General features: G+C 33.8%; 1 protein-coding gene across 1 annotated transcript in view; it reads right to left on the bottom strand.

Moving 5' to 3' along the window:
• Nucleotides 1-25788, bottom strand: part of LOC107729347 (VPS10 domain-containing receptor SorCS1-like) — a 202173-nt gene that overhangs the window by 89520 nt on the left and 86865 nt on the right. The window contains exons 2-3 of the mRNA XM_016539813.1: nucleotides 19389-19456; nucleotides 5715-5814 (exon numbers count right to left, since the gene is read on the bottom strand). Coding sequence (XP_016395299.1) covers nucleotides 5715-5814; nucleotides 19389-19456 — 168 coding nt within the window. The remainder of the gene's footprint in view (nucleotides 1-5714; nucleotides 5815-19388; nucleotides 19457-25788) is intronic.

Raw genomic sequence — 25788 nt, 5'->3', positions numbered from 1 at the left:
TTTTTTTCTCAGTAACTGATTACAGTTACATTTATTTTGTAATTAAATTACATAACTCCGTTACATGTTACTAGTAATGCCCCAACACTGGTCATGTAGACTGCTTTTTAAAAATTTTATGCCACTTTGCATCTTTATTTTGTATGTGCCATTTTAACTTCCTTATATGCAGATTTGAACTGTTTTGTTGAACAGTAGTTACACGGGATTCGAACCGGAGCTCGTCACCTCTCAAGTACGTCTCCGTACTCCGTGAGCTACCGAACAAACCTATCGTCTATGAAAACCCATTGATATGAAGCTGGATATGTGCGGTGCTAACAATCAAAAGCATCAGTTTTCAAATCTCCCAGCATATTAAAAATGTTTTGAAGTCACAACATAATACTCTTCAAGTAATTGTGCGAAAATTACGCTTTATTAATCGAAACTCTGTAAATCATACTCTGTGTGAAAATAATTTAAAAGGTGTCGGAGTTTTACTGCCTCTAGTGTTCATTTTTTTTTGGAAACTGCAGTGATATGTACTTATTGGTACGTATTTCACGTCTTGCAAAAATGTGCCCCCAGGTACGTATTTGCCATGAGACCGGGTAGGTATTTTTGGTAAGACTCATTCATTATGACTGCTTTGGGGGAAAATTACCGGTACATCTTTTAAAAATTGCTTCCACTTTATATTAGGTGGCCTTAACTACTCTGTACTTACACTTAAATTAATCATTTGATACAATGCACTTATTGTGTGCATACATGTTTTTACATTGTACTTATATTTTTAAAAATACCTGCATGTAATTACACCTGTAATTAATTTCTGTAATTACATATATAATTACACCGTTGACCCATTCCTTACACCTTAACCCATCTTTAAACCTACCCATACCAACAAACCTGTCCCTAACCTTACCTGTATCCCACCTCAATAGCAGCAAAAGTGTTTTGCAATACAATATGAACACAATACGTACATTGTACTTATTTTTTTGATGTAAGTACATAGTAGTTAAGGCCATCTGTTATAAAGTGGGACCAAAATTTCTCCTTTTGTTTTGACACTGATGTAATCATTTTATGATATCAAACTTACTGTAAGTAAACAGTTTACTAGCATGACGCATACAGTATGGATGGAAGTTGTCTTCAGTAAGGACAATAGGATTGCTTTGTTACACACATTTAATCCAGTGAAGCTTAGCCTGTTAATAAATGACTCGTCTTAAGTTATCATCTTAAGAGACAGACACATCAATCAAGAATAATGTTTTTCTAAGCCATTAATGATTTGAATCTAACTCGCATCCAAGTGATGAGCCATGGTCTAAATCTGGTCTAAATATAATATTGTATAACAAAAAGGGGCTGAATGTTATTGGAGAATAAATAATCAGATGTGGAGCTTGTGGTTTTGGTGGCAAAATGCCATGTGGATAATTTGTTCAAGGCAGTGGGAGGAAAAAAACAAGCAGACATTCAAATGAGACAAATGAACAATGCCAGAAATGTTTTGTAGTGAATATGAAATTTACTCAAGGTGAAATTGCTATTATATTCTGTCCTGAAATAGCCGGTGCTCTACGGGAGAATGATTTTATTTTATTATACATTTCACAAAGAAATTTCTCAGTGTGGAAAATTTGAGTGGTTTTTAGGAGTGCATTACAGGGTGTGACAAATTGAATTTGAGGCATCAACAAATACAGAAATATGACACATTCTGTGTTTGGGGGGGGTGTTCATACAGTCCAATAGCAAAGATTATATGAAGTCAGAGTGTAATGAGATGGAGAAAATTAATTCACCTTGTAAAACTAGCTGTCATAAAATATTTCTCTAAAATCATTAAAGGATGGTGGATAATTAGTGAGGTAAGAGCCAAACCACCGTGCGATAGTCTTGAACACTGAGCGCCACTGGGAAAAGGTAAATGCGCGCAGCAGAAAGTGCAACCACAGCAGATTGTAGACAGCAGTGAGGAAAATGAAACGGTGGCACTGCCAAAACCCTGCAAGAAAAGCGGTCAGCTACGGGTCAGAGACTGTCAGTGAGAGAGAACACAAAAACCAATACTGAATGAATTAAAGTGGTCATTTCTGTATTTAGGATACTGTATTATGCTTTGCGGTTTGCAGAGCGAAGATTTAAAAGAATTGGATCACATCCATTGGATATTTTTACCAAGCCAGAAAATATTTGTTTTGCATTTTTGCTAAAATATGCTTACGCAGCATTTGAAGATGGGTTTATAATATCCTGACCAGCAGACAATTAAGACAAAAGTAATTATACATACACTATTCTCCAAAAATTTGGGGTCGGCAAGATTTTTTTATGTTCTTGAAAGACGTCTCGTTTGCTCAGCAAGGCTGTATTTACTTGATCAAAAATATAGTGAAAATAGCAATATTTGAGAAATTTTATTACAATTTTAAATAACAGTTTTCTACATATTATTATATATTCTATACATTTAAAACTGTAATTTATTCAGTGATGTTAAAGCTGAATTACTCTTCAGAGTCACATGATTCTTCAGAAATCACTCTGATATGCTAATGTTGTGATGAAGAAGCATTTCCTATTGTTATCAATGAAGAAAACAGTTGTGCTGCTTAATATTTTTGTGGAAACCGTAATACAGGATTTTTTTAAATCAATATTTCAATATCTTTTGTAACATTTAAAATGATCTTTACTGGCACTTTTGATTAATTTCATGCATTCTTGTTGAATAAAAAAATAGACCCCTAACTTTTGAACGGTTGTGTATTTATAATTTAATCTTTTTACAATTACATATACAATTGTAGTATATATTAATCTTCAGCAAATCTCAAAATGAACATTTTTAATAGTACATTATAAATGTTATAATATACATTTTAGTACATTATAATGTTGATTCAATTTAGATTAGATAGTTTCATTTATTTTAGTTGAATTATACTTTCATTAGACTTACAACTTAATTAACTAAAATATTTTGTCTAAATAATTGTTATATTTATTTTCGTCTTAGTACACAGTATTAGAAAAACACTTCAGAGAAAGAAACAAGAAATTTAATATATTCAATTTATTACTATAACATGAAATAATTATCAGTATCCAGCAGAACTTTCTACTGTTCTGTCAATAGAAAGTGACCAAACACACACACACACACACACATATACTGTATATATATATAAATATATATATATATATATATATATATATATACTATACAATATGCTATATTTACTATATGCTATAGACAATATGTCTAAGTGAGTAATCACTCGCTGCTGTGTTCTCTATGTTGAATATGTTCCAGTGCATCATCGAGAACACTATCAACTAGCATTAATAGGTTAACAAAGCTCTACTCTCCACTCCTACTCATTATGGCTCTTTGTGATATGCTGCATTGACCAGCCCTGCTTTAATTCACCATTCACATTCAAACATAATCACTGCTTTATATAAATAGCCGTCCCACATTACATGTTAACATAAAAGCAGAAAAATGGATGTTGACTATTCTATTAGACCCAAAGCTGTTATTATGTTTACAGTAGAGCTCTTAATTATGACCCAGACCTGGTTTTATAATGTCAGTGGAAGTGAGAGGAGCTATTTATGTGAACCTGCGTTTCGTCTTCATTACTGGCTGGAAAATGAAGCACTTAGACGCAACAAGAGGAAGGGACATCTCCTGTGGGTTCGTCTCTCCCCCTCTGGTGTACAAGTTTGCTACTTTGCTGAAGAAAATGATTGTCCTTTGGCATTCAGAGAGCATGAACAATACAGTATAGAGTTGAGCAGATGTTGATGACATTTGTGCATGAGTTGGTGGTAGAGATGCCGTCTAGACACAACGTAATTAAATCTGCCGCTTCAGAACTGCTGGGAAATATGAATCCCCAAATAAGCACCCACAACTGTAGGCAAAACAAAATCGATCTGTTAGAAAAACATCCTAGATTATTACATTATGATTGCGTGCCACGACTGCCACAGTTCCTGCATCTTAACTGAATAGTGAAGGGAACAAGACCGAGCAGCAGTGCTTGGGAGTAATTAACCAAAAGTAGCGACATAACTAAATTGACTTCATTACATTTTATCAGGCATGTTTTAAGGCAACAGGGGGAAAAAAAGAGAGAGAGAGAGAAAAAAAAGTGGCCTTTTTTTGTCTCTGTACACCTAAAATACACATACTTTTTTATTTATTTGCATCTGTAAGTTTAAATTGCAATACATTTTTTTTTAAATACGTTTACTTTACTTTTTTTTTGTTTTCTTCTGCACTGAGCCAGAAATCTGTGCAGCACACACACTTTACAGTTTTATTCTGAAGGATTTTACATAATGGTTTATAATTTATATTGCATTTTATTCCTAAACAACATGAATGGTGAAAAATAGAATAGAATAGAATAGAATAGAATAGAATAGAATAAAATAAAATGTAACATTTGTGCATATTTAATTAGATAATGCCTCATATTGCGTAACCAAAAGTGTGACAAAACACAACATCCCCACAACAGGTTGTGCATAAAGGTTGTGTCTTCTTTCTAATATGTAGCTTTGGGAAATCTAGATTCATTCTAGTGAATTGGTTTGTTCAGATGGTTCATCTGAATGAACTAAATTCCATAAAAATGATTCACTGATTCAAATCCCTGCTCAGATATTCTGCTCTGCATTTTAAATCTTCTTTATTATAGCAAACTGCTTAGTTAAATGCTGTCTATTAAATGTGTTCCAAATTTAAATTAATTGTTCATTTCGTGAACATGGAAAACCTGAAAATATCAGCAAATTAAAAAAAACGTGCATATAAAACAAGGGAAAACTAAAATAAAAAAATAAAAAAATCTTAGAAAATCTCTCAAATTTCTATAATAAATACATTTTAAGCTGTTGCATTTACTGTAAATTTACTATTCACTTACTGATTAAACTACAACGTATATGACCAGATACAATTAAGTTTCCATAAAATTCACACACTTCAGCTTACAGAACTTAATGACTAGCATGTAGCTTAGCACGTATTAGTGTTAACTACTGGAGGCGTGTTCCATCTTCATTACGGCCCATAATTAATTGACTAATAGCCACAATTAAGTAGTAAACGACTTCTCTTGATAAAGAAAATAGTAAAGGGGAAGAAAAAGAGGTTTAAAAAGGAGGACAGAGAAAGATAGCTTACACTGTCAAAGCAAACTCCCAAGCCTCAAGCCATAAATACAAGCCTTCTTGTCATGCCTTTGATTAAAACACTAGCAATTTATGAATCTCTTTTCATCCTGTTCATAATTCATTAGCTCTCAAAGTAAAAAAAATAAATAAAAAAATACAGCCTTATCAAATTTTAATGATACGAGTGCGTTTTGCTTTGAATGCTACTATACCTCCAGGTGAAAATTGCGTGCTGTATTCAGTGAATCTTTAAAATTCATTGATCTCATAAAAAGCGGGAGAGGTTAGTAAATACTACCAGAGGATAAATTAGCCAACAGCACACTGAGCCAAGAAGAAGACCTGAGAAATCCTTCCAACATGGTTAGCGGTCATAAATAAGCGGGGGGTTCGAGCTCCGCACGCACATAAGCATAATCACCTTGAAAAATATTTTGACACCTTCATAAAAGAGACATCATGAAGACTAACAATGCATAGGTGTAGCAGAAGGAAGAAACGGATGCCATAAATCTTACCTTGCGCTTGTTGTTGGGGCTGACGTATAGATAGCTGAGGATGGTCTTTACTCCCACCTTTTCATTGAGTTTCTCGTAAGTGGTTCCGTAATCTGTTGACCTGAAATGTAATCAGAGGCTTTGATGAGAACCTGGGGAATCAGCCGTTGTAATTAAAGACTCACTGCGCACTTTAAACAAGGCTGGGGTGAGTATGGAACTGTAGCTTATTCATGGAAGCGAAGCACTTCTTAAGTGCCTAATTTGATTTAAGGAAGGTAATTACAGGTTTAAGAAATGTTGCAGCAATTTGTTGTAGTTATGCAGCGGCCATGACCCTGTACAGTGCTTTAAAAAAAAAAGAGATGGATGAATCAACCTGATCTCAGGATCGTAGCTGTTTTACGAGGTGGCGTTTTCATAAGAAAAGAAAAGTGCACTTAGCATACTTTTATAAAGTGTATTTATTACGCAAAATACACTGTGAATAAAATGTAATTTTTCGAAAACCTAAATGCATATAATTTGTAATAATTGTAATTTCAAATGTATTATATTCTAATAAATCTATATTAAATGCGTGTTTGTTTTTTTTGACCCACGTAAGTGTACTTTCATAATTGCTTCTTTTGTCTTTGAAATACAAAAAGTGTACTTCTGAATGTAGGTAATATGAACTAAAATATACTTTAATGTCAGTTAAAGTTAAAGTTAAATCTATTTGTAAATACTTTTTTCTAATAATGAAGTTGCGATTTAGTATATTTACATTTACATTTACATTTAGACATTTAGCAGACGCTTTTATCCAAAGCGACTTACAAATGAGGACAATGGAAGCAATCAAAACCAACAAAAGAGCAATGATAAGCAAGTGCTATAACAAGTCTCAGTTAGCTTAATGCAGTACACGTGGCAAGTTGTTTTTTTAAATCATATAATAAATAAAAAGAAAACAGGTAGAATAGAAAAAGAATAGAGCAAGCTAGTGTTAGGGGCATTTTTTTGCTTTTGTTAATCAGAAGTCAGAAAGTCAGAATTATAATAGGTACCGTGCCGTACCATGCAGTGGAAAAGCGCCATTAGACAAGCTGAGATGCTAGCAGCTATCGTCGGATCATCAGGATGGAATGAGAGGTTGAGTTGAGTGTCATCAGCATAGCAGTGATATGAAAAGCCATGTTTCTGAAACTATATTTACAACTATATTTAAAATGCATTTCAACAATCTATTAAAGTGTGTTAAACACACTTTAATAGATTGTTGAAATACATTTTAAATATAGTTTCAGAAACATGGCTTTTCATAAGTAGTTTAGCTAAAATTAAATGTGACTGAATTTAAATTAAAGTAATTTAGTTTAAAGGATTTTTAAAACACATAATCTGTATTAAATTTAAATGACAGTGTACTTTGCAACACTATAGACATGTTTTGTTTTTTTTGCCTAGTTTAGTACAATCTAATTCTTAAAAAAAAAAAAAAAAAAGACTTTACAGATATTAATTCTGAAGTTCAATGGAGTGATAAACATGCAATTTAAAGCATACTATTTAACATCTGCGTTAATCTTCATCTACAAACATTTGATAATCTTTGATTCTATTATGTTAAATTGTCATAAATAGCCTACTTCACAATATGTTACATTTCAGACTCTTGAAAACTAGGAAATTTCGGGAAATTTTCTCTGTCAGGATATAATCATCTATCATGTACTGCTCTCAATGTGAATTGTATGAAACCATGATTTTTAGAAAATGAAGGTCCACCCTCAACCCCACCCTATCCCATAACCATCACTGGAATGTAATTCGATTGTACAAAAACATACAAATGAGATCGTACAAATACATATTTGTATTTCCAAATTTCCAAACACATCCAAAAAATAAAATAGTTATGAACTGCCATGAGACTGTGTTGGATGAAGGAAAATAAATAAATGCATTTATTAATAAATTAATTTTACTTAGATTTTGCATAAAATTTGTTTATGAAGAAAAAATCTATAGCATATCATAACAGAAGTTTATTTTAATAGATTTAATTCACAGTTTCAACCTTTTTTATCCACATAAAGCAATTAGGATCTATCATTTCATTTTATGTAATGAGCTTTCATTAACTCATATCTTATCAAATCTTGTTGATATAGGATTTAATACTTTTCACATCAGCAAATATTTAGATTTAGTTAAAAAGCCCATCATCCTCATGCTCAGTGGTATTCACACAAAATGTCAGCTTTTAATTAAACTTACAGTATGGCGGAAGTTAAAGAAAAGAGACCATCAGTCAAAGCTGAGGAAAGACACAGAGAGTTTTATCTCAGGAATCTGTCATCGCTCAATGTGAAGTTTTAACATTAATGGGACTTTGCTAACTGACTTTTCATTTTCAGCTTTCAACATTCTGAGTTCTTCTGTATACTAGAAACTCAGCAGTTTCTAGACAATACAATACCAGTTCCAACTAAAAAACTACAGGCCAAAAGTAACACTTTTTTTTTCTTCGACTTTATGATTTTTTTTGTCAACATATCAATAACCCACTACATCGGTGCAACAAAATGAGAATAAAATCCAAGAGACAGACTAGGTCAACACAACAATATTCAATAACAGGAGCATTAAACAGAATACACAAAGACAGCTGGTCAGGATCACATTAATCCTGCAAATAATACTTCACAAATGACCGTTGAAACAAAGGGAGCATTTAACGGTTGACTAATGAGCTCTAAATGCAACACAGGTGTGTGGTTACTATGGTAACAAGCTTCTGATAAACAGGGAATTCCAGAGAGGATGCCCTCTGTTGACTGTTAGGGGAACAACAGACACTTCCCTGACATCTACATAAACAAACACAGCCATTTCAGAGGATACAGCTTTGTTTCTCTGGTGCTATATGTAGCATTTGTCGGTTATTAACTAAATATATGTCATTTTCTAGACTCGGGAAGGTCCACTGAGATGAAATTAAGGTTCTCAGTATTGTAAACAGAGCAGAAACAGTCATTTAGCTCTTTTATCTGAGCGACTTACAACACACCCAAGGCCCTTTCAGTTCAATGCTTCAATGTAAAGCACGATGACAAGAAAGCATGCACTTAAGTCCTGCCGATTTGCTATACATTGCAGATTGAAAAACAAAATGACTTGTTACACATGGGTTCACAAACGTTCATCGGGATGCTCTTGGAAATTTAAATAAGCTCATTAGGTCTTATTTAGACAATGCAAAGTGATCTAATGACATTGCAATAAAGTTCAGTTTTAGAAAATGTACAGTCATATTTTTGTATAAATACTAAAACCATCATCCTCATGCTTATTAGTATTCACACAAAATGTCAGCTTTTAATTAAACTTACAGTATGGGGAAGTTAAAGAAAAGAGACCATCAGTCAAAGCTGAGGAAAGACACAGAGAGTTTTATCTCAGGAATCTGTCATCGCTCAATGTGAAGTTTTAACATTAATGGGACTTTGCTAACTGACTTTTCATTTTCAGCTTTCAACATTCTGAGTTCTTCTGTATACTAGAAACTCAGCAGTTTCTAGACAATACAATACCAGTTCCAACTAAAAAACTACAGGCCAAAAGTAACACTTTTTTTTTCTTCGACTTTATGATTTTTTTTGTCAACATATCAATAACCCACTACATCGGTGCAACAAAATGAGAATAAAATCCAAGAGACAGACTAGGTCAACACAACAATATTCAATAACAGGAGCATTAAACAGAATACACAAAGACAGCTGGTCAGGATCACATTAATCCTGCAAATAATACTTCACAAATGACCGTTGAAACAAAGGGAGCATTTAACGGTTGACTAATGAGCTCTAAATGCAACACAGGTGTGTGGTTACTATGGTAACAAGCTTCTGATAAACAGGGAATTCCAGAGAGGATGCCCTCTGTTGACTGTTAGGGGAACAACAGACACTTCCCTGACATCTACATAAACAAACACAGCCATTTCAGAGGATACAGCTTTGTTTCTCTGGTGCTATATGTAGCATTTGTCGGTTATTAACTAAATATATGTCATTTTCTAGACTCGGGAAGGTCCACTGAGATGAAATTAAGGTTCTCAGTATTGTAAACAGAGCAGAAACAGTCATTTAGCTCTTTTATCTGAGCGACTTACAACACACCCAAGGCCCTTTCAGTTCAATGCTTCAATGTAAAGCACGATGACAAGAAAGCATGCACTTAAGTCCTGCCGATTTGCTATACATTGCAGATTGAAAAACAAAATGACTTGTTACACATGGGTTCACAAACGTTCATCGGGATGCTCTTGGAAATTTAAATAAGCTCATTAGGTCTTATTTAGACAATGCAAAGTGATCTAATGACATTGCAATAAAGTTCAGTTTTAGAAAATGTACATAGTCATGTTTTTGTATAAATACTAAAATGTACAATATGGATGTATTGTCAGTATCTAAAATGTAAGAACTGTAGGTATGAACAACTTTAGAGATGTTCGAATTTCTATGAATCTTGGTAACACTTTACAATAAGGTCCCATTACATAATGTTAGGTAAGTCAATGCATTGGCATTGACAATGAGTATAATAATAATAAATGAGTAACAAATGTTTTAGAAGAATTTTTCACTGTCAATTCATGTTAAGTATGTTTACCTTTTTGTAAAGTGCCATCTGAATCCTTTCAGGTTTATACTGTATATTGAATTAATAGCTTGAATTGGTCATGTTAATACCTGCAATTAATAAAAAACTTGTTAGCTAAACTTTTAAATGACTGAAAATCATTTACTCATTATAAAATCATAATTCATACTTTTAGTTTGTTTGCTCTGGGACAGCTGCAACTTGAAAAATTGCAGATATATCTACAGTATATAACCGTACCTATACAAATGACCATTTATAATATAAATAATATATGAAATAATTTTTTGGGAATTTTTATTTATTTATTTATTACCGTTATATAGCTGTGCATAACCAAGTACACTTTTACATTAGATCCTGTCAATAAGCCCATATGGCATGTTTTAGCAAAAAAAAAACAAAAAAAAAAACAGGGCACAATGTACTGTATTAATATGAAATAATTTCACAGGTGTTTTACTTGTATTTTTAATTTTGCACTGCTCTACATTCTGTTGTGCTTTAGAGTTAAAAGAAATGTCCGTAAAATTAATGGATAATATCCTGGAAGAAAATTACCAGTATTTTTTTTTCATATACTGTATATATATATATATATATATTCTAATTTGTAAATAAGATTATCAGAATAAGTTTTACAAAAAAAAATAAATAAAAATTTAATTGTTTTACTTTAAAATTCCATGTCTAATTCAATGTGTTACTTGCGGTTTCATTTTAATTGCTTGTAAAATTTACTATACATTTTTGAGTAAAAATGGTCATTCTTACACCTTTTTTTCCCAGTGTAGTTACGGATTTTTAACTACAAAAGTCCATTAATGACCCAAACCCATTTCAAACCTTATGCAAAGCTGAAATTGTCATTGCAAATATAGTATATGTCATCCCTGGTTGCACATCGAAAGCTTGGCGATTCAAAGAACTAAAGGCGATTCATCAACGGTGGTAACACTGTAGTTAACCTTTCACTCTATAGATCGTAATGTAATAGAGAATGTTGACACAATCAGCCCCTCTGGAGTAACCTGGGGTTAAGCGTCTTGCTCAAGGGCTCAACAGAAGTTAGTCTTACACTTGCTTGTACTGCGGTTTAGTCACATCACAAAAACAACAACCATGTGTCCTGACCAGAAATCAAGCTCAGGCCATGACGCTGAGACCACTTAAAGGCACAATATGTAATTTTCGCCGCTAGAGGGCGCATATTCAAAATAAACAGAGACAAAGGCTATTATGCCACAGTCGACCGCTTCCGCTCCTTCCGGTCGTGCGGATATGGGGGAAAAAAAAGCAGCGCTGTTTTATCATACTGGATACATTTGAAAGTTCTGTTATAATGCTACTCTGTGTGGTCGCCACCAGTCTATTAAAATGCATAACATATTAAAGTGTCTTTGGTGTTTCCATGTTTTCTACAAAACAAAACCAAATCGAGGGGTTATGACGTCATTGGCAGGCGACACAATGACACTATGGACACGCTCCGTGTCACTAGTTAAAATTGCTTATTTCTCTGGATTTAAACATTCTTTGAAACATTTGGGATAATGTAAGTACACAAGTCAGCAAAATATATAACACTGTTCTAGTGGTTTTTGGATATTTTAACAAAAAAATCTTACATATTGTGCCTTTAATGATGATAAATAGCAACACAGTTAAACTAAAAAGATAAATTCCAAGTACATAAAGTAGTTTTGTGACTATTCTGAGGAATTTGAAATAAATCAAAGCAGTTGCAATAAGTGTTTAAAGATTGCAAGTTACAAGAACCGAGGCCTTTTTTGTGCCAGAATAATGTGACGACCTTCAGAAGCCCAGAAAGAGCTGGTCACCTCATTACAGCTCAGAAAGATCCCATTGAAAGCTGTTATTGAAATGAAAAGCACTTTTCGTTGAGTTGTTTTAGACTAGCGGTATCTGCACTCATACATACACACAGTGTGATAAAGAAAGAGAGAAGGAAAGATATCCAACAACCGGTTGTTTACATTTCCTGTTATATGAAAGGTTGATTATTGACAGCATTTGAAAATAGGCTGCGGTGAAGATGTGGTGAGTTTTATAAAATATTCATACGTTCATCTGTGTGCTAATGTGAAACTTGTGTTCGGTTGAGACCTGACATTTTTTAAACATGTTTTTTCGGGGTAGAACTGCCATTTCATATCTATTTTAGAAGAGCAATGTCTCGCCAACTCGCACACAAATGATGCAAAGACACGTACATCAGAGAATCAAAATATCTACTACCACTTTAAAAGTGTGCAATCAAACGTCCAACCGTAAAAATAAAAATGATGTTTGGATGTTAAAGTTTTACAAACCTCATTTGACTTGCAGTTTGATAACGCCAGAGAACTGCAGTGCTATTCTTACATCTTTAAAAACACTTGGAACATCATCTTTTTATAACAAGCTTCTACATTGTTTTTTTTCCCGCTTCTCCTTCAAAATTCTAGCCTAAAGCTGCATTACAGCGCAACAGCGTTTTTGCCCTATCGAAGTTTGACCTTGGATCATTTAGAGTTCTCATTGCTTTGAGATCTTTAATTAATACATTAAAAACATGCCACTTCAAATATCCTGCTTTAAAGAAGATTTGTTTTATACTATTTAGTTCACTTCTAATATTAGTGCATGTTTCTTGCATTAAAACAGTTGTAACTTAGTTAAATCCATTGTTTCACAAGCTTTAATTGCAAGTGGAAAACCAATGTAGCTGTCATTCATTAGTACAACTTAGTATCAAGTACAACTTACTCACTATTATTAAGTAAAATCGACTTACTAAACTTAACATTCATGAAGAAATTAAATCTAATTGCACCCTAATTAAGTAAATATTACGTAATTATATTTAATTTAAAAGTGTTTATTTAAAGTAATTAAGTAAAGTTTATTTATTATTTTATAGACAGGAACCTTGCATTTATAAAAAATATTAAGTAAATCCTACTATTTACTGAAGTAAATAAGTAGATTTTATTATATGTTTTGATCGAGATGTCCCATTTACTTAGTTTTATGAATGTATATTACTCCCTATGATTATGTAAACATTGCTTTCTCATTGGGTTCTCAACTCTGGCCCTCAAGGTCCACTTTCCTGCAGAGTTTAGTTCCAATTGTGCTCAAGTTTTTACGTGAAAAACAGCTTTGTGAATCTCTGAACTATTGAAAACATTTTCGCTGAAATATCACTCACTGTGAACGCACGCAAGTTAACTTTAATGAGGTTATGTGATTAATATGAACGTCAATGTATAATGAGTCAAGCAAACAAGAATCAAACTATCGAAATGCACACGGACCAAAGTATTACAAATCAGAAATCTAAAACAGAAAGGCAAACTTACCTTAAACACGAGAAAATCCAGCCATGCATCTCCTCCGTGACAAGCCCAACCGTCCCTCTCTGATTCAAAGCGTGGGTGCAAACACATGCGCGGATTCAAGGTCGCTGAACCTTTGGATTAAAATGTACTCAATATTTCTAGATTTATGTGCAATGACTATAAAACATATAAATATTACAAGTAAATATTAATAAGAGTTACTCTTCTCACGCAGTTCATTAATTACATGAATTAAATGTGTACATTTTACTTAGAAAATTGTTGTTCTCCTTGATTTTTAATATTACAAGTAGAATTTATGATGATTAATTTAATATATTTTACAACACCACAAACACCACAAACTTTTTTTCAGTGTACGTTACTCACCCCAGTCATACTGTTTACCCGAAAAAATTCCTTGTGAATGAGGCCTGGTCATAAACATGACCTTGTATTGAGGTGAACAGTGTTGGGAGTAACGCATAACAAGCAACGCAAATTACGTAATCAGATTACTTTTAAGTAACTAGTAAAGTAACTTAAAAATTTACAAGAAAATATCTGTTAATTTTTCAAATAAGTATCGCACGTTACTTTGTTTTCCCATTTATTCACTGACACTTAAGGTCCTTGCACACTGAGTCCGAAATTTTCGGGTTTTTTTCCGTATTCGTCATACTTTCCTATCAAAATGCTTGCTACGGATGTGAAAACGCAGAAAATCGAATCTGATCCGAACTTTTTTTATGAAGGACGAAAGTTTCGGAGGCAGTGTGTAAATGTAATTGACACAATGTGAGGTCGTATTCATTTTTTACTGTGTAAAAATTTCGGACTCAGTGTGCAATGACCTTTACTCCAGTCTCAGTGTTAAGAGAAATCAGGGGAGTAAGTGCATCGGCAGAGGCACTTCCTTCAGCCTGATGCTTATTAATTTCACTTTTGGTTTAAAAGGGCCTTTACAGTTGCCAAAAATATGACTTTTTTTTTTTAATTAAAAATAAGTAAACAAACCCAGCTCAGGTGACAAAAAGTAGCGCAAAAGTAATGCATTACTTTCCATAAAAAGCAACTAAGTAACACAATTAGTTACTTTTTATGGAGTAACGCAATATTGTAATGCATTATTTTTAAACGTAACTTCCAACAACTATGGAGGTGAAACAGTTCCGTTTGGGCCATAAGGAATAGTTCACTCAAGTTCTGGGATTAACAGAGGAAAGAGAGTCAAACAGCATCGGGACGATGGCTAATGCCCAGTTTATGTTGATATAATATGATTTGAAAAACATTTTTTTCCAAATATGGGCTATGTGTACTGGGTCTCTTCGCATTGAGAATGTTATGTAGTATAAACAACTTTTACATTAAAAGAGCAAGGACAGTCCTGCTGCCATGACAAAAATATGTTAAAATATGGCAAATAGGCACGATCAGCTCAACAAAGACATACACCCATAATACATCAAAACGCTAAGAACAGTGGGATATTTCAAGTGGAGACGAGTATGCTAAAGGGCAGTTTACAATGCTCAACAGAAATATTAGATTCTCAGAGTACTCACTGTAATAAACATGATCATGATTTCACAACAGGACGTCACTGAATAGCTTTTCACATAATGCCTAAATCCCTTAAACAACTAAAAATGATTTATACAGCTTAACAGCTCAACTAATCCATGAGTTTTAACAAAAGAATTACTGCAAGTGACTTTACAAAATTATAAGCTTCACATTTCTGCTGTACATAATTCCTCCAAAAAATGGCCCAGTTCACTTCCACTGTACTGTAATTACAACAGTGCCTTTTTTTTTTGAGGGGCAGTGTAATGTGGGTTTTTGTTCCTTGTTCATTGTTTTCTTGTCTTTTATTTTGATATTTTTGCCTTGTCATGGTTCCTGCCTATTCATGTGATTCCCTTACCCTCATGTTATCCTGCTATTGGTTCTTTGGTTCATGTGTCATATTCTCATTGGTTGTCTTAGTCATGTGTCCTGTCTCTCATTGGTTGGTTCTTGTCATGTGACCTGTATTGTTTGATATAAATAGCCAAATGTTACCATTGTCTCCGGTTGAGTATTGATGTTGTAACATGCTGTCGGTGAGTCAAGTCTGTTCAAGTCAAGTCTGTTCAAGTCTATTCATGCCAAGTCAAGTCTGTTCAAGCCAAATCAAGTCTCTGTTTGGGTTATGTTTGTATTTTGGATTACTTTAGGAATAAAGCTGCACTTGGGTTCTTAAACTCGCCTTCAGAGGACTGCTTGTGACAGACAGGTCTTATTGATTGATTGATTGATTAAACATTATGATGTAATGTTTATTCATAACCAACATTATGCTGTAAATGGATCTTAAACTTGTACTGAACCTATAATTCCTTTAAATGCCTTTCATTGTAAAACTGATCAATTAATTCATATTAAACAGTATCTTGACTTGAATAAAACCAGTTGAGTTACGTGTTACCACACAAAGCACATTTTTAGATTATTTGACAACCATTTTTACATCTTTTCTGAAGAAATTAAGGACATTTGCAATGAAGAAATGGAAAGTTAATAATCTTGTTATTTCCGCTTTTTCCACTCACCAGCACAGACTGAAAACTACTGAGGTGTAAGTACACAAGGCTGTATAATTTGTGTCTGTGCATTAATCAAACCTTTTTTCAGACTCAAAATTGCATTTAATAACCAGCACCTCAATAAGAGCAGCTATCGCACTGAAGCTCTGTTTAAAGCCAACAATATCATAAATTAGGTACTTCCCAAGAGCTCAGAGTTTTTGTTTTTTCTTTCTCGCTCTCATTTTGGTTTTGTAAGTGTTTAAGGGTACTAGAGGCTGGTGCTTTTTTATAATAATATTTAATGATTTCACAAAGACTCCTGGTTTCAGAAATAGCACATTCTTTGCTTACCATATGCTTACAGTGTTTCACTATACACTAAATATACTATACTACTCCAAAATCTGCTTACAGTATCGGAAGTGTCTTGGTTCTTTATAACTTCCCATGAAAGTTTAATTATCTGGCACGGAAGGTTTTTGACTACATTAATTAAAGCACTCCTGAATTTATCTAACCGGGTGAGGGGGAAATAATTGTCTTGAAATATGCAGATATCTTGAGGGAACACCATAGGATGCACCTGACCTTTAATATGGCCTAGGTTATTATATTACCATCCATTAGAGCTGATAACTCCCATGAGACACTTTTACACTTACAGTATACTGCACTGTACAGCACTGTATCTATACACAGATACTGTGCACTTGCATGATAACCTGTATAAGGCAGAAAGCACATCAGATTGCTCAGAATATTTAAAGTTGCAATTCACAGACTATCTGTCTCAAAATCGTACAAAATTATGCACCTTTTTCATAAATTGGCACATTTAATCCATTACACACATATATTATATTATATTATATTATAACCAACCAGAATATATAGTTCAAAAATGTTTTTGCTATAAGTTTTTTTTTTTTTATGCTCACCAAGGCTGCATTTATTTGATCAAAAATACAGTAATGACAGTAATATTGTAAAATATTACTACAATAACTGTTTTCTATTTTAATATAATTCAAAATGCAATTTACCTCCTGTGATGTCAAAGCTACATTTTCAGCTTTCTTATTACTATTATTATTTATTATTAATAACTAAATCAACTGTGCTGTTTTTTTTTGTGGAAACTGATTATTTTTTCAGGATTCTTTGATGAATATACACTTCAAAAGAACAGCAAGTATGTATGTATTTACAGTATTTAATTAATTTGTAACAATTCAGAGTTACTGTCACCTTTCAATTAATTTGATGTATTTTTGCAGAATAAGTGTTAATTTATTTCTCAAAAAAAAGAAAAATGGAAAGAAAAAAAAAACTTTTATACAATTTACCGTATACATTTAGAATTGGGATTTAGGATTGTTTTGACACAGATGTTTCAATCTTAGCCTGCATGGAAAAATAACCCATTTTTCATTTAGATATATAGGTGAACTCTTACATGATTAGCTGCAGAGCGTACACACACACACACACATACAGGGCAGACATTACTGCAGAGCACTCACTCACACACAGACTCACACAAAGGACAGACATCATCTAGAAATCTAATTATCATTTCCCGTTCAACTAAAATGATTGGGTAGGTAACTACACTCCATACTGCCATTTGATTAATAACCTGGTTACCAGCATATTTTATGCAGGGTCACTAACTTCATTACTGAAATGCTGGGTCAACCGCAAAGCATTGTCTGAGAGATTGCTGAACATATTTTTTTTTGGCGAGAGATCTTTGTTATGAGCTCAGCTGGATCTTTTCCTGTCCTGCTATATTACAGAGTGTTTGGCCATTGCATTTCCGATGGAAGCTCCATCTTTCCAAGCTAAAGGGCCACACAGTCTGCTGAGCATCTCCACTCCAATCTGCTGCTGGTAGAAGCTGCCAAATCTGGTGATCTGAGGCCAGTTTCAACATTTGTTTGATGGTAGTAGAGCTTTAGATTAGTGGAAGTTAAGAAATAGCTCACCCAAAAATGAAAATGAAAAATTTACTCATTATCATAAATGATAATGATAACAGAGTTTTCACAAAATACGATATTTTGAAGAATGTTGATCACTATTTAGGGTCCAATTGAATTGACTACAAAAGCCAATGGGATCTGAAACCATCTACTTGCCAACGTTCTTCAAAATATCTTCCTTTGTATTCCACTAAAGAAATAAATGAATACAGATTTGGAATGAAATGAGGATGAGTAAATAATGACAGAATTTTCACAAAAGAAAACATTTTGAACAATGTCGGTAGCACAGCAGGAAGTCCCATTGACTTCCATAGTATGTTTAACCTATTCTGTGGAAGTCAATGGGACCCAAAACTGAAACCAACATTCTTCAAAATATCTTCTTTTGTGTTTTACAGAAGAAAGAAGTGCATACAGGTTTTGAATGACATGAGTGAGTAAATGATGACATACTTTTTACTGAAGAAGATATTTTGAAGAATGCTGGCAACCGAACAGTTCTGGGCACAATGACTTCCATTGTATTTTTAACCCATACTATGGAAGTTAAGGGGACCCAAAACCAAAACCAAAATTATTCAAAATACAGAAAAGTCATACAGGTTTGGAATAACATGAGGAGAAAAAAAAATCATTTTTGGGTTAACTATCCCTTTAAGATTTCCAACATCAGCTCCATTCAAGCAGCTCTAATACAGTACACATACGTTATGTCCACTCAGATCAATGAGCTGTGCGCTGGATATCTGCAGAAGGTATAAAGACAATCAGCGACAGACACACCATTAATCAGCTAATGTAGCTTCATAAGACTATTAATACAGAGTTGATTTAAAAGTCACAACACTGGATGTGTTTGTACTGTCACGCTGGTTAAACAAACACAACTCCAGAGAGACTATATGAGAAACTTTGAAGCACACTGTATCTGTTTCTCGCTGATGTTTGTTGAGCTACCACAGGGACACTGCATCACATCATTTGCACAATGTATAATCTTTTATCTACTTGCTTAAATAAAAGCTTTAACAAGTTGAGAACAAACAGTCACAAAGGTATATTACATAACATGCTAGTAATACATTTCACCATAGCATGAACACATAAAGGTCATTGAATCTGTATTCTTACCTCCATAAGGAGCTTTCTGTGACACTGCCCAGATTGAAGTCATATAGTTTGGTCAGCATGAGAATCACCTGTACAAGGAAAAAACAAGTTGAAGTTGAATTATTCACTTTAGTTTATCTTTAGTTATGATTTGTGGGTAGGGGGCTAAAATGTCAATCCTGTTACCATGATTTTGCATTAGAAAATAACTAGCAACTGAAAAGTTCATAGAAATACCTTTGACTGCATTGATTTCTCTTTCTAAAATATTAGTTGTACTTTCACAACCTTGAGCACAAGGCTTGTTAAATTAAATTGCAAAACTGTAAACCCTGTTAACCTTCTGAATTCATATTTACTGTATATCCTTTCAGATGGTGCAATGCAATTTAGTAAAACATTAAATGCATTATTTATCTGGCAGAAATGTCTTATACTGTATAAATTTACTTAAAAAGCTCATTATCAAGTTCAAAAATGCACAGCGAATGAGGATTCCCAACCTAAAAAGGTTGAAAACAGCTGCTAAGGAGGAATGCATGGGTAGCTGATGCACTTTTTTTTTTTATATCTTAGATTAATATATAAGATTAATTTTAGCATATCTCAGATCATGTAATTGGTCACAATTTCATTCATTACCATAAAAAAAAAATTTAGCCTTAATTGCATTTGTTATTAAGCACTATGTTGTGACAAATGAAGCAGTTAATATGATTGTACATTTGATCATAAAAGCTGCATGCATGACTTTAAAATAGCAAAATGCTATTTAAAGTCATTTTATATGAAGTATATAGTATGCCACAATCATATCAACTTCTCAAAAACATTGCATATACCTACATAGAGTTGTGTTAGACTGATTCCTTGCAAGCACAAAAACTAATTTTGGAATATTTTTTTCATGCATAAAAAAGACACCATCATAAAATCAACTCTTAGCACAAACGTCCACATGAAATCTGAACCAGAACCATTATTAAATTACCCATTATATAAACTGCTCAATAAATCATCCTAAAACAACCTCAAAATGCACAAATCCTCACATCTTCACTTCATCTCAGCATGTAACACCATTAAATGATGCATCAGGCTTCCTCCTTGACACCCTAATAATTCATCTCTTCATTACTTAATCATATCATGCTGAATCTATCTACAGCGCTGTAAATATCCTTTATAAGATTCTTAAGGTGCACGAGACTGTGCTAACTAGGTCAGTCAAATTCCTTCAGGAAAATTAGAGATGGGAAAGAGAGGAAATTCATGCCTAGAGCGGAAAAAAGTAGACTCATAAACTTACAATCTATTTATACTCAAAGAAAGAAATCATACCTATATGAACTCAAAGCCTTTTGAAGAAGCGCCGATAATTACGGGGGAAGAGTTCATTGATTCTCTGCAGAAGTTATAATAACAAGTGTGGGAAAAATATATATTAACCCCCTGAAAGCCCCTCAATCATTTGGTAGAGCACATTTTTGAGTCAAAATGTTAACATTTGGGTGTTAAATCACAAAAAGTCATTAGTTTAAACAGTCACTCAAATCATTTTAGGATGAAAACAATGAACTATTATATATTGTTTTGTGAATTCTTCAAATGCAAGCCTATTTTTATGTAATACAGCTTCAAAGGGCAGCCAGAAATGACCATATCATTAAACTTTCAATCTGTTCCTCACGGCTACACTCATCAAAGTCTTTAGTCTACTAACATGCAGGCCTGAATCCATCGTTAAGAAAACTGGTATACAGAGATTCTAGCCCATTTCAAACAGGCCTTCTGCGTGTGGAAAAAAAGAGAAACTGCTAAAAGATAAAAGGGTGAAGAACCATTCAAACAGAAGAGTAATCTGGAAAAGAAAAGGAATGGTGAAATCCCTCTTCAGCTCAAAGAATAATGCAGGTCTTCATGTAAAACAGGCTTTAGTCCACCAGACAACAACTTTAAGGCTATAGTTGATTCGTTCAGCAATATGGGGAGCAGCCTGGACTGCTGAGATCTCTTGTAGTATTTGAAAGCTGGCCTGACATTTACATACAGTTCAGTAACGGAGAGCAAAACACCAGAGCACTGCTCAACAACACGAACAGCCATGGCCCCGAACACTTAAGTCACACATAAACATGTATGCATTACTGATGCACAGAAATTTGAGGATGTGTGCAATTCAAATTTGTGCAATTCATTTTTTGTTTTTGACTGTTGATTATTAAATAAAAGTGATAAAGTAATTGATTATTAAATAAAAAAGCATTTTTGTTTTTTGGCTAAATAAAAGTTTAATTTCAGTTTCATACATACACTAAAATGACTTTGAGTTGGTTAAAAACCTTTTCAAAAATGCAACAAAAAAAATTTGCAAAAAAAATAAATAACTAATAATAATAACTATTATTATTATTATTATTATTATTATTATTATTAATATTATTGGTCCATGTTATTAGTCCTGAGTGCTTTTTGGGAACAGGCTTTAATAATGACCCAGTTTCAATGTAGGACAAGTTTTTTTTGTGGTTAGATGCATGGGAACAAGGGTGGGAAAAAATCATAGTGATATGTGTGGGGCAAAAAAAACTCAATTTCTTCAGTGAAGTATACTGGTGATAGCATCATGAAGTGTGCTTTTCTCGTCAACATGGAGTATGCATGTCGTTAAAAGGGAAAAAAAGGAACAATGGATGGTGCAATACACAGGAAAACACTGCAAGAGAACCTGCTTCAGTCTGCTGGAAACCTTAAAAAAAATCTTGCTTGGACAATGATCTCAAACACTTCATTTTAAAATGTAGAGAGTTCAAGAAGAAAAAGGCATATGTCCAGTGACCCAGTGGTAGAGTAATCCAACTAAAAATCGGTGACGCTGTATAAAAATTGTGCAGAAAAAAATGTCATGCCTATACAGGTGCTGTAAGGGATATTAGCCATTTTGCTGACTTCAATCACATGCCTCATTTCCATAACCCCACCCTTCAAAGACAATGTTAGCCAATCAGATGTAAGCATTTCTGAATGCACAAAATGATTGACAGATAGGAAGCATTTCTGATTGGCTAAAAAGTGTGGGCCACTTTCCCGTCTCTTATTTGCTTCCTGTCTTCTTCTTTTTTTTTGTCAGTGATATCTGGCATGTAGTAGAGAAGCATTATTATAGTTTTATGCATATTAAAAAATCAGAATAATGAAATAAAATATAACATCTAAAATATAATGCATATATAAATTTTTAAAAATTTTAATGTAAGACACAATTCAGTAAAATCAGACAATTTAAACACTTTTGTAAAGAAATGAAAACATTAGACACAATGGTTACATTTCTGGGTTTTAATTTTGCACCCGTAATATAATACAACACAACCATTAAAGCTGAAAAAAAAGACTTTAATACTGCTGATGCATATTTCTGTTAGTAATGAGTATAAGCTGTTTACATGTTGAGAACCTTATTCTGATTAAGCTTCCTTCATTTACAAAGGCTTTGGCTTGATTTTCTCTGCATTCTGATTAGGCTTATTAGACACTTCACTACAGTGCTGTTCTGAGCACCTTATTAAATCAAGTATTTTCTTAAATTCTAGTTATGTACGCTGAATTATATGCATGAACATATTTACAGAGAAAACAACACTGGCACATAATTAGTTGGAATAATACTGAAGTGTGACTTTGAAAAGTTTACATTTGTTGGAAGGGCATAAATCACCATCCAAATCAAGCATCTGTCTTTTATTTATTTTATTTTTTTAATCAATGTATAAATCAACAATATATGAATAATTGAATGCTGTAGGGTTCCTGTTAGAGAAGTCATGTAAGGGGTGCTGAACTTTTAAAGAGAATGTTTATTTTTATTTTTATTATTTTATTTGTTTATTTTACTCACATGCCTATATGGCGTAAAGAGGGACATTACAATAATCCACAAGTAATCCACAAAACTCCTGTCCATCAGTTAATGTCCTGTGAAATTAAAAGCTACTGTATGTTGTTAAAAAATTAATCAAAATGTTTTTAACTTTAAACAATTGCATTGGTCTAATATGTGAGTCATCCATCCATAATATTGCTTTCTCGTCTGAATCAAGAGAGAAATATGCACAGACCAAGTGCCACTGAAAACAGTCCAAAACCGTTCTAAACAAACATGTTGATTGATTTTGATGTGACACGACAAGTGCTGGACTTTTTCACTGAAGGAAACATTATTATGGATTATGGACTTTGGCCAGAAGTAAAGGTTTAATGTTGAAACACATTAATGATGGATTTGTTTCTTACAAACTTTCTTTTCATTTCACAAGACATTAAATGATGGACTGGAGTCGTTTGGATCGTTTGTGGATTATTGCGATACAGCTGTTTGGACTCTCATTCCGACGGGACCCATTCACTGCAGAGGATCCATTGGTGAGCAAGTGATGTAATGCTAAATTTTCAGTAAATTTTCACCTAATTTCATTTTGGATGTACTATTACTTTAATAGTCAAATAAAACACTGCATTTGGTATAAAGCATGTTTGTTTTTGTGAAGCAGTCATACAGAAACCAGTTATACACAGAGGCCGGACTCTCTAAAGGGTTTGTGGGTAGTGTTTTGTATGGATGGTATTGGGCCATTCTCTTGTATTAGAGGGGAGAAGATCATTCCCACTGAAAAATAATACGTTGCACTAGAACAGGTGTTGTCAAACGAAATTATCCCAGCCTCGAACAGCGAGAGTAATTCGGCAACAATTTCACATGTGGGAGAGAGCCGTAAAACCTATGAGGCCGTCCACATAAAATTCCCCATCTTAACAAATAGTGACATGCCCCCATAGCGTAGCATTGCCAGGACTAAATTGCCAAAGTAAAATTTGTTCTAGTTTATTTTCCTCCACAAAACTCGAGATACTGTCTCTATACACCCAATTTATAACAGACACATCGTTTGGCCACAACTGAGGAATGTTTGGAGGGAAGAAAGCCTATTAACTAATGTAGAAACAATTATATACAGCCCTATTCGGACAGGATTAGTTTTACATGGGGAGACAGGGTAATGTAATAACTACAACAGCTCCTCTGTGATTTTAATCCTGTCCGAATTGGCCATGTCAATGATTTTTTCAGGGAAGAATTACACTGTCTTTTGCCTACTATAAAATGCCCTGAAGAAATACCCACATGGTGGAAGTAGTCCTGTGTGAATTGACCTGCTGGATCGACTCCCAGCGGCCCATGTCCAGTCCGCAGGCCATGTACAGTAACTAATGCTGTAGATCAAGTTCTCTAAGTGTCTCAGTAGATTTGACCAATGAAAAGACATGAGGTTCACAACATCTCAGATGTTTTTCCCATGTAACATATCTTTAATTAAAGGGATAGTTCACCCTCAAATGAAAATTCTGTCATTAATTACTCACCCTCATGTCGCCCCAAACCCGTAAGACCTTTGTTCATCTTCGGAACCTTGCTGTCTATGGGAGGGTTAGAGAGCTCTCGGATTTCATCAAAAATATCTTAATTAAAATAGGAAAAATATGCAATATGAAAATAATTGAAGACAAAATGTGTTTTACTGAGAAAAAACAAGATTTGGTTTTTAAAAAGCCTTTTTCCAAAAGGTACATCTGGAAAAAGGGGGGTCGTCTTATATTCGGGCCAACACGGTAATGACAGATTTTTTTCATTTTTGGGTGAACTATCCCTTTAAGCATTTTGTGAGGTAAAAACAAAAACACACTTGTACAAATATCCGTCTGACCATGTCTTCAAATCCCCAGCCTACAAACACAGATCAGGAAACCAAACCCTGCGTCCCAGTGTGCATAATATTCATCCCAAATAGTTTACGAGATTTGAATAAGCGTGTCCCAAAGCATAGTATGTTAAAACCAGTATGCCAAAAGTCCCTGGATAGTCTTATATTGAAGATCTTAAATGGCTTATATTGGCAAAAACCCATCGTGCTTCAGTTCAGATCCACAAACATGAATAAGCAGAACTACAAACATGGTAGATGTAACAAATCACAATTGTATTACATGTAAGTAAAGTACAGATACTCAAAAAGTGTACTTAAGTACAATACTCAAGTAAATGTACTTAGTTACTGTCCGCCTCTGCATGTAAGTATGTCCGGAAGCTTGCTTCCTCTTCTACACACTCAAAACTATCTACTTCTTCACAGAAAGAGTTCACACTTTTAGGGCATCATATAAGTAGGAGAACTGGGATGCAGCACAAATCTAGGGTCAGAATTAGGGCTGTGTGATTAATCGAATCGAAATCGAATCGAAATCGCGATTTGAGACGTTGCGATTTCCTAATCGCAAAGCCTGCGATGTGGACGCAATATTACTCTGTTCCAGAGCATATGCATGACTGCCAGCCTTGAGTTGCAATCTTACTTGCCCTGGGCAA

The sequence above is a fragment of the Sinocyclocheilus rhinocerous genome, unplaced genomic scaffold, assembly GCF_001515625.1.
Source record: "Sinocyclocheilus rhinocerous isolate Xijiao unplaced genomic scaffold, SAMN03320098_v1.1 scaffold1148, whole genome shotgun sequence".
NCBI classification, from domain to species: Eukaryota; Metazoa; Chordata; class Actinopteri; order Cypriniformes; family Cyprinidae; genus Sinocyclocheilus; species Sinocyclocheilus rhinocerous.
The sequence above is the reverse complement of the archived record's forward strand: the minus strand, read 5'-3'. Positions and strand labels throughout refer to the sequence as shown.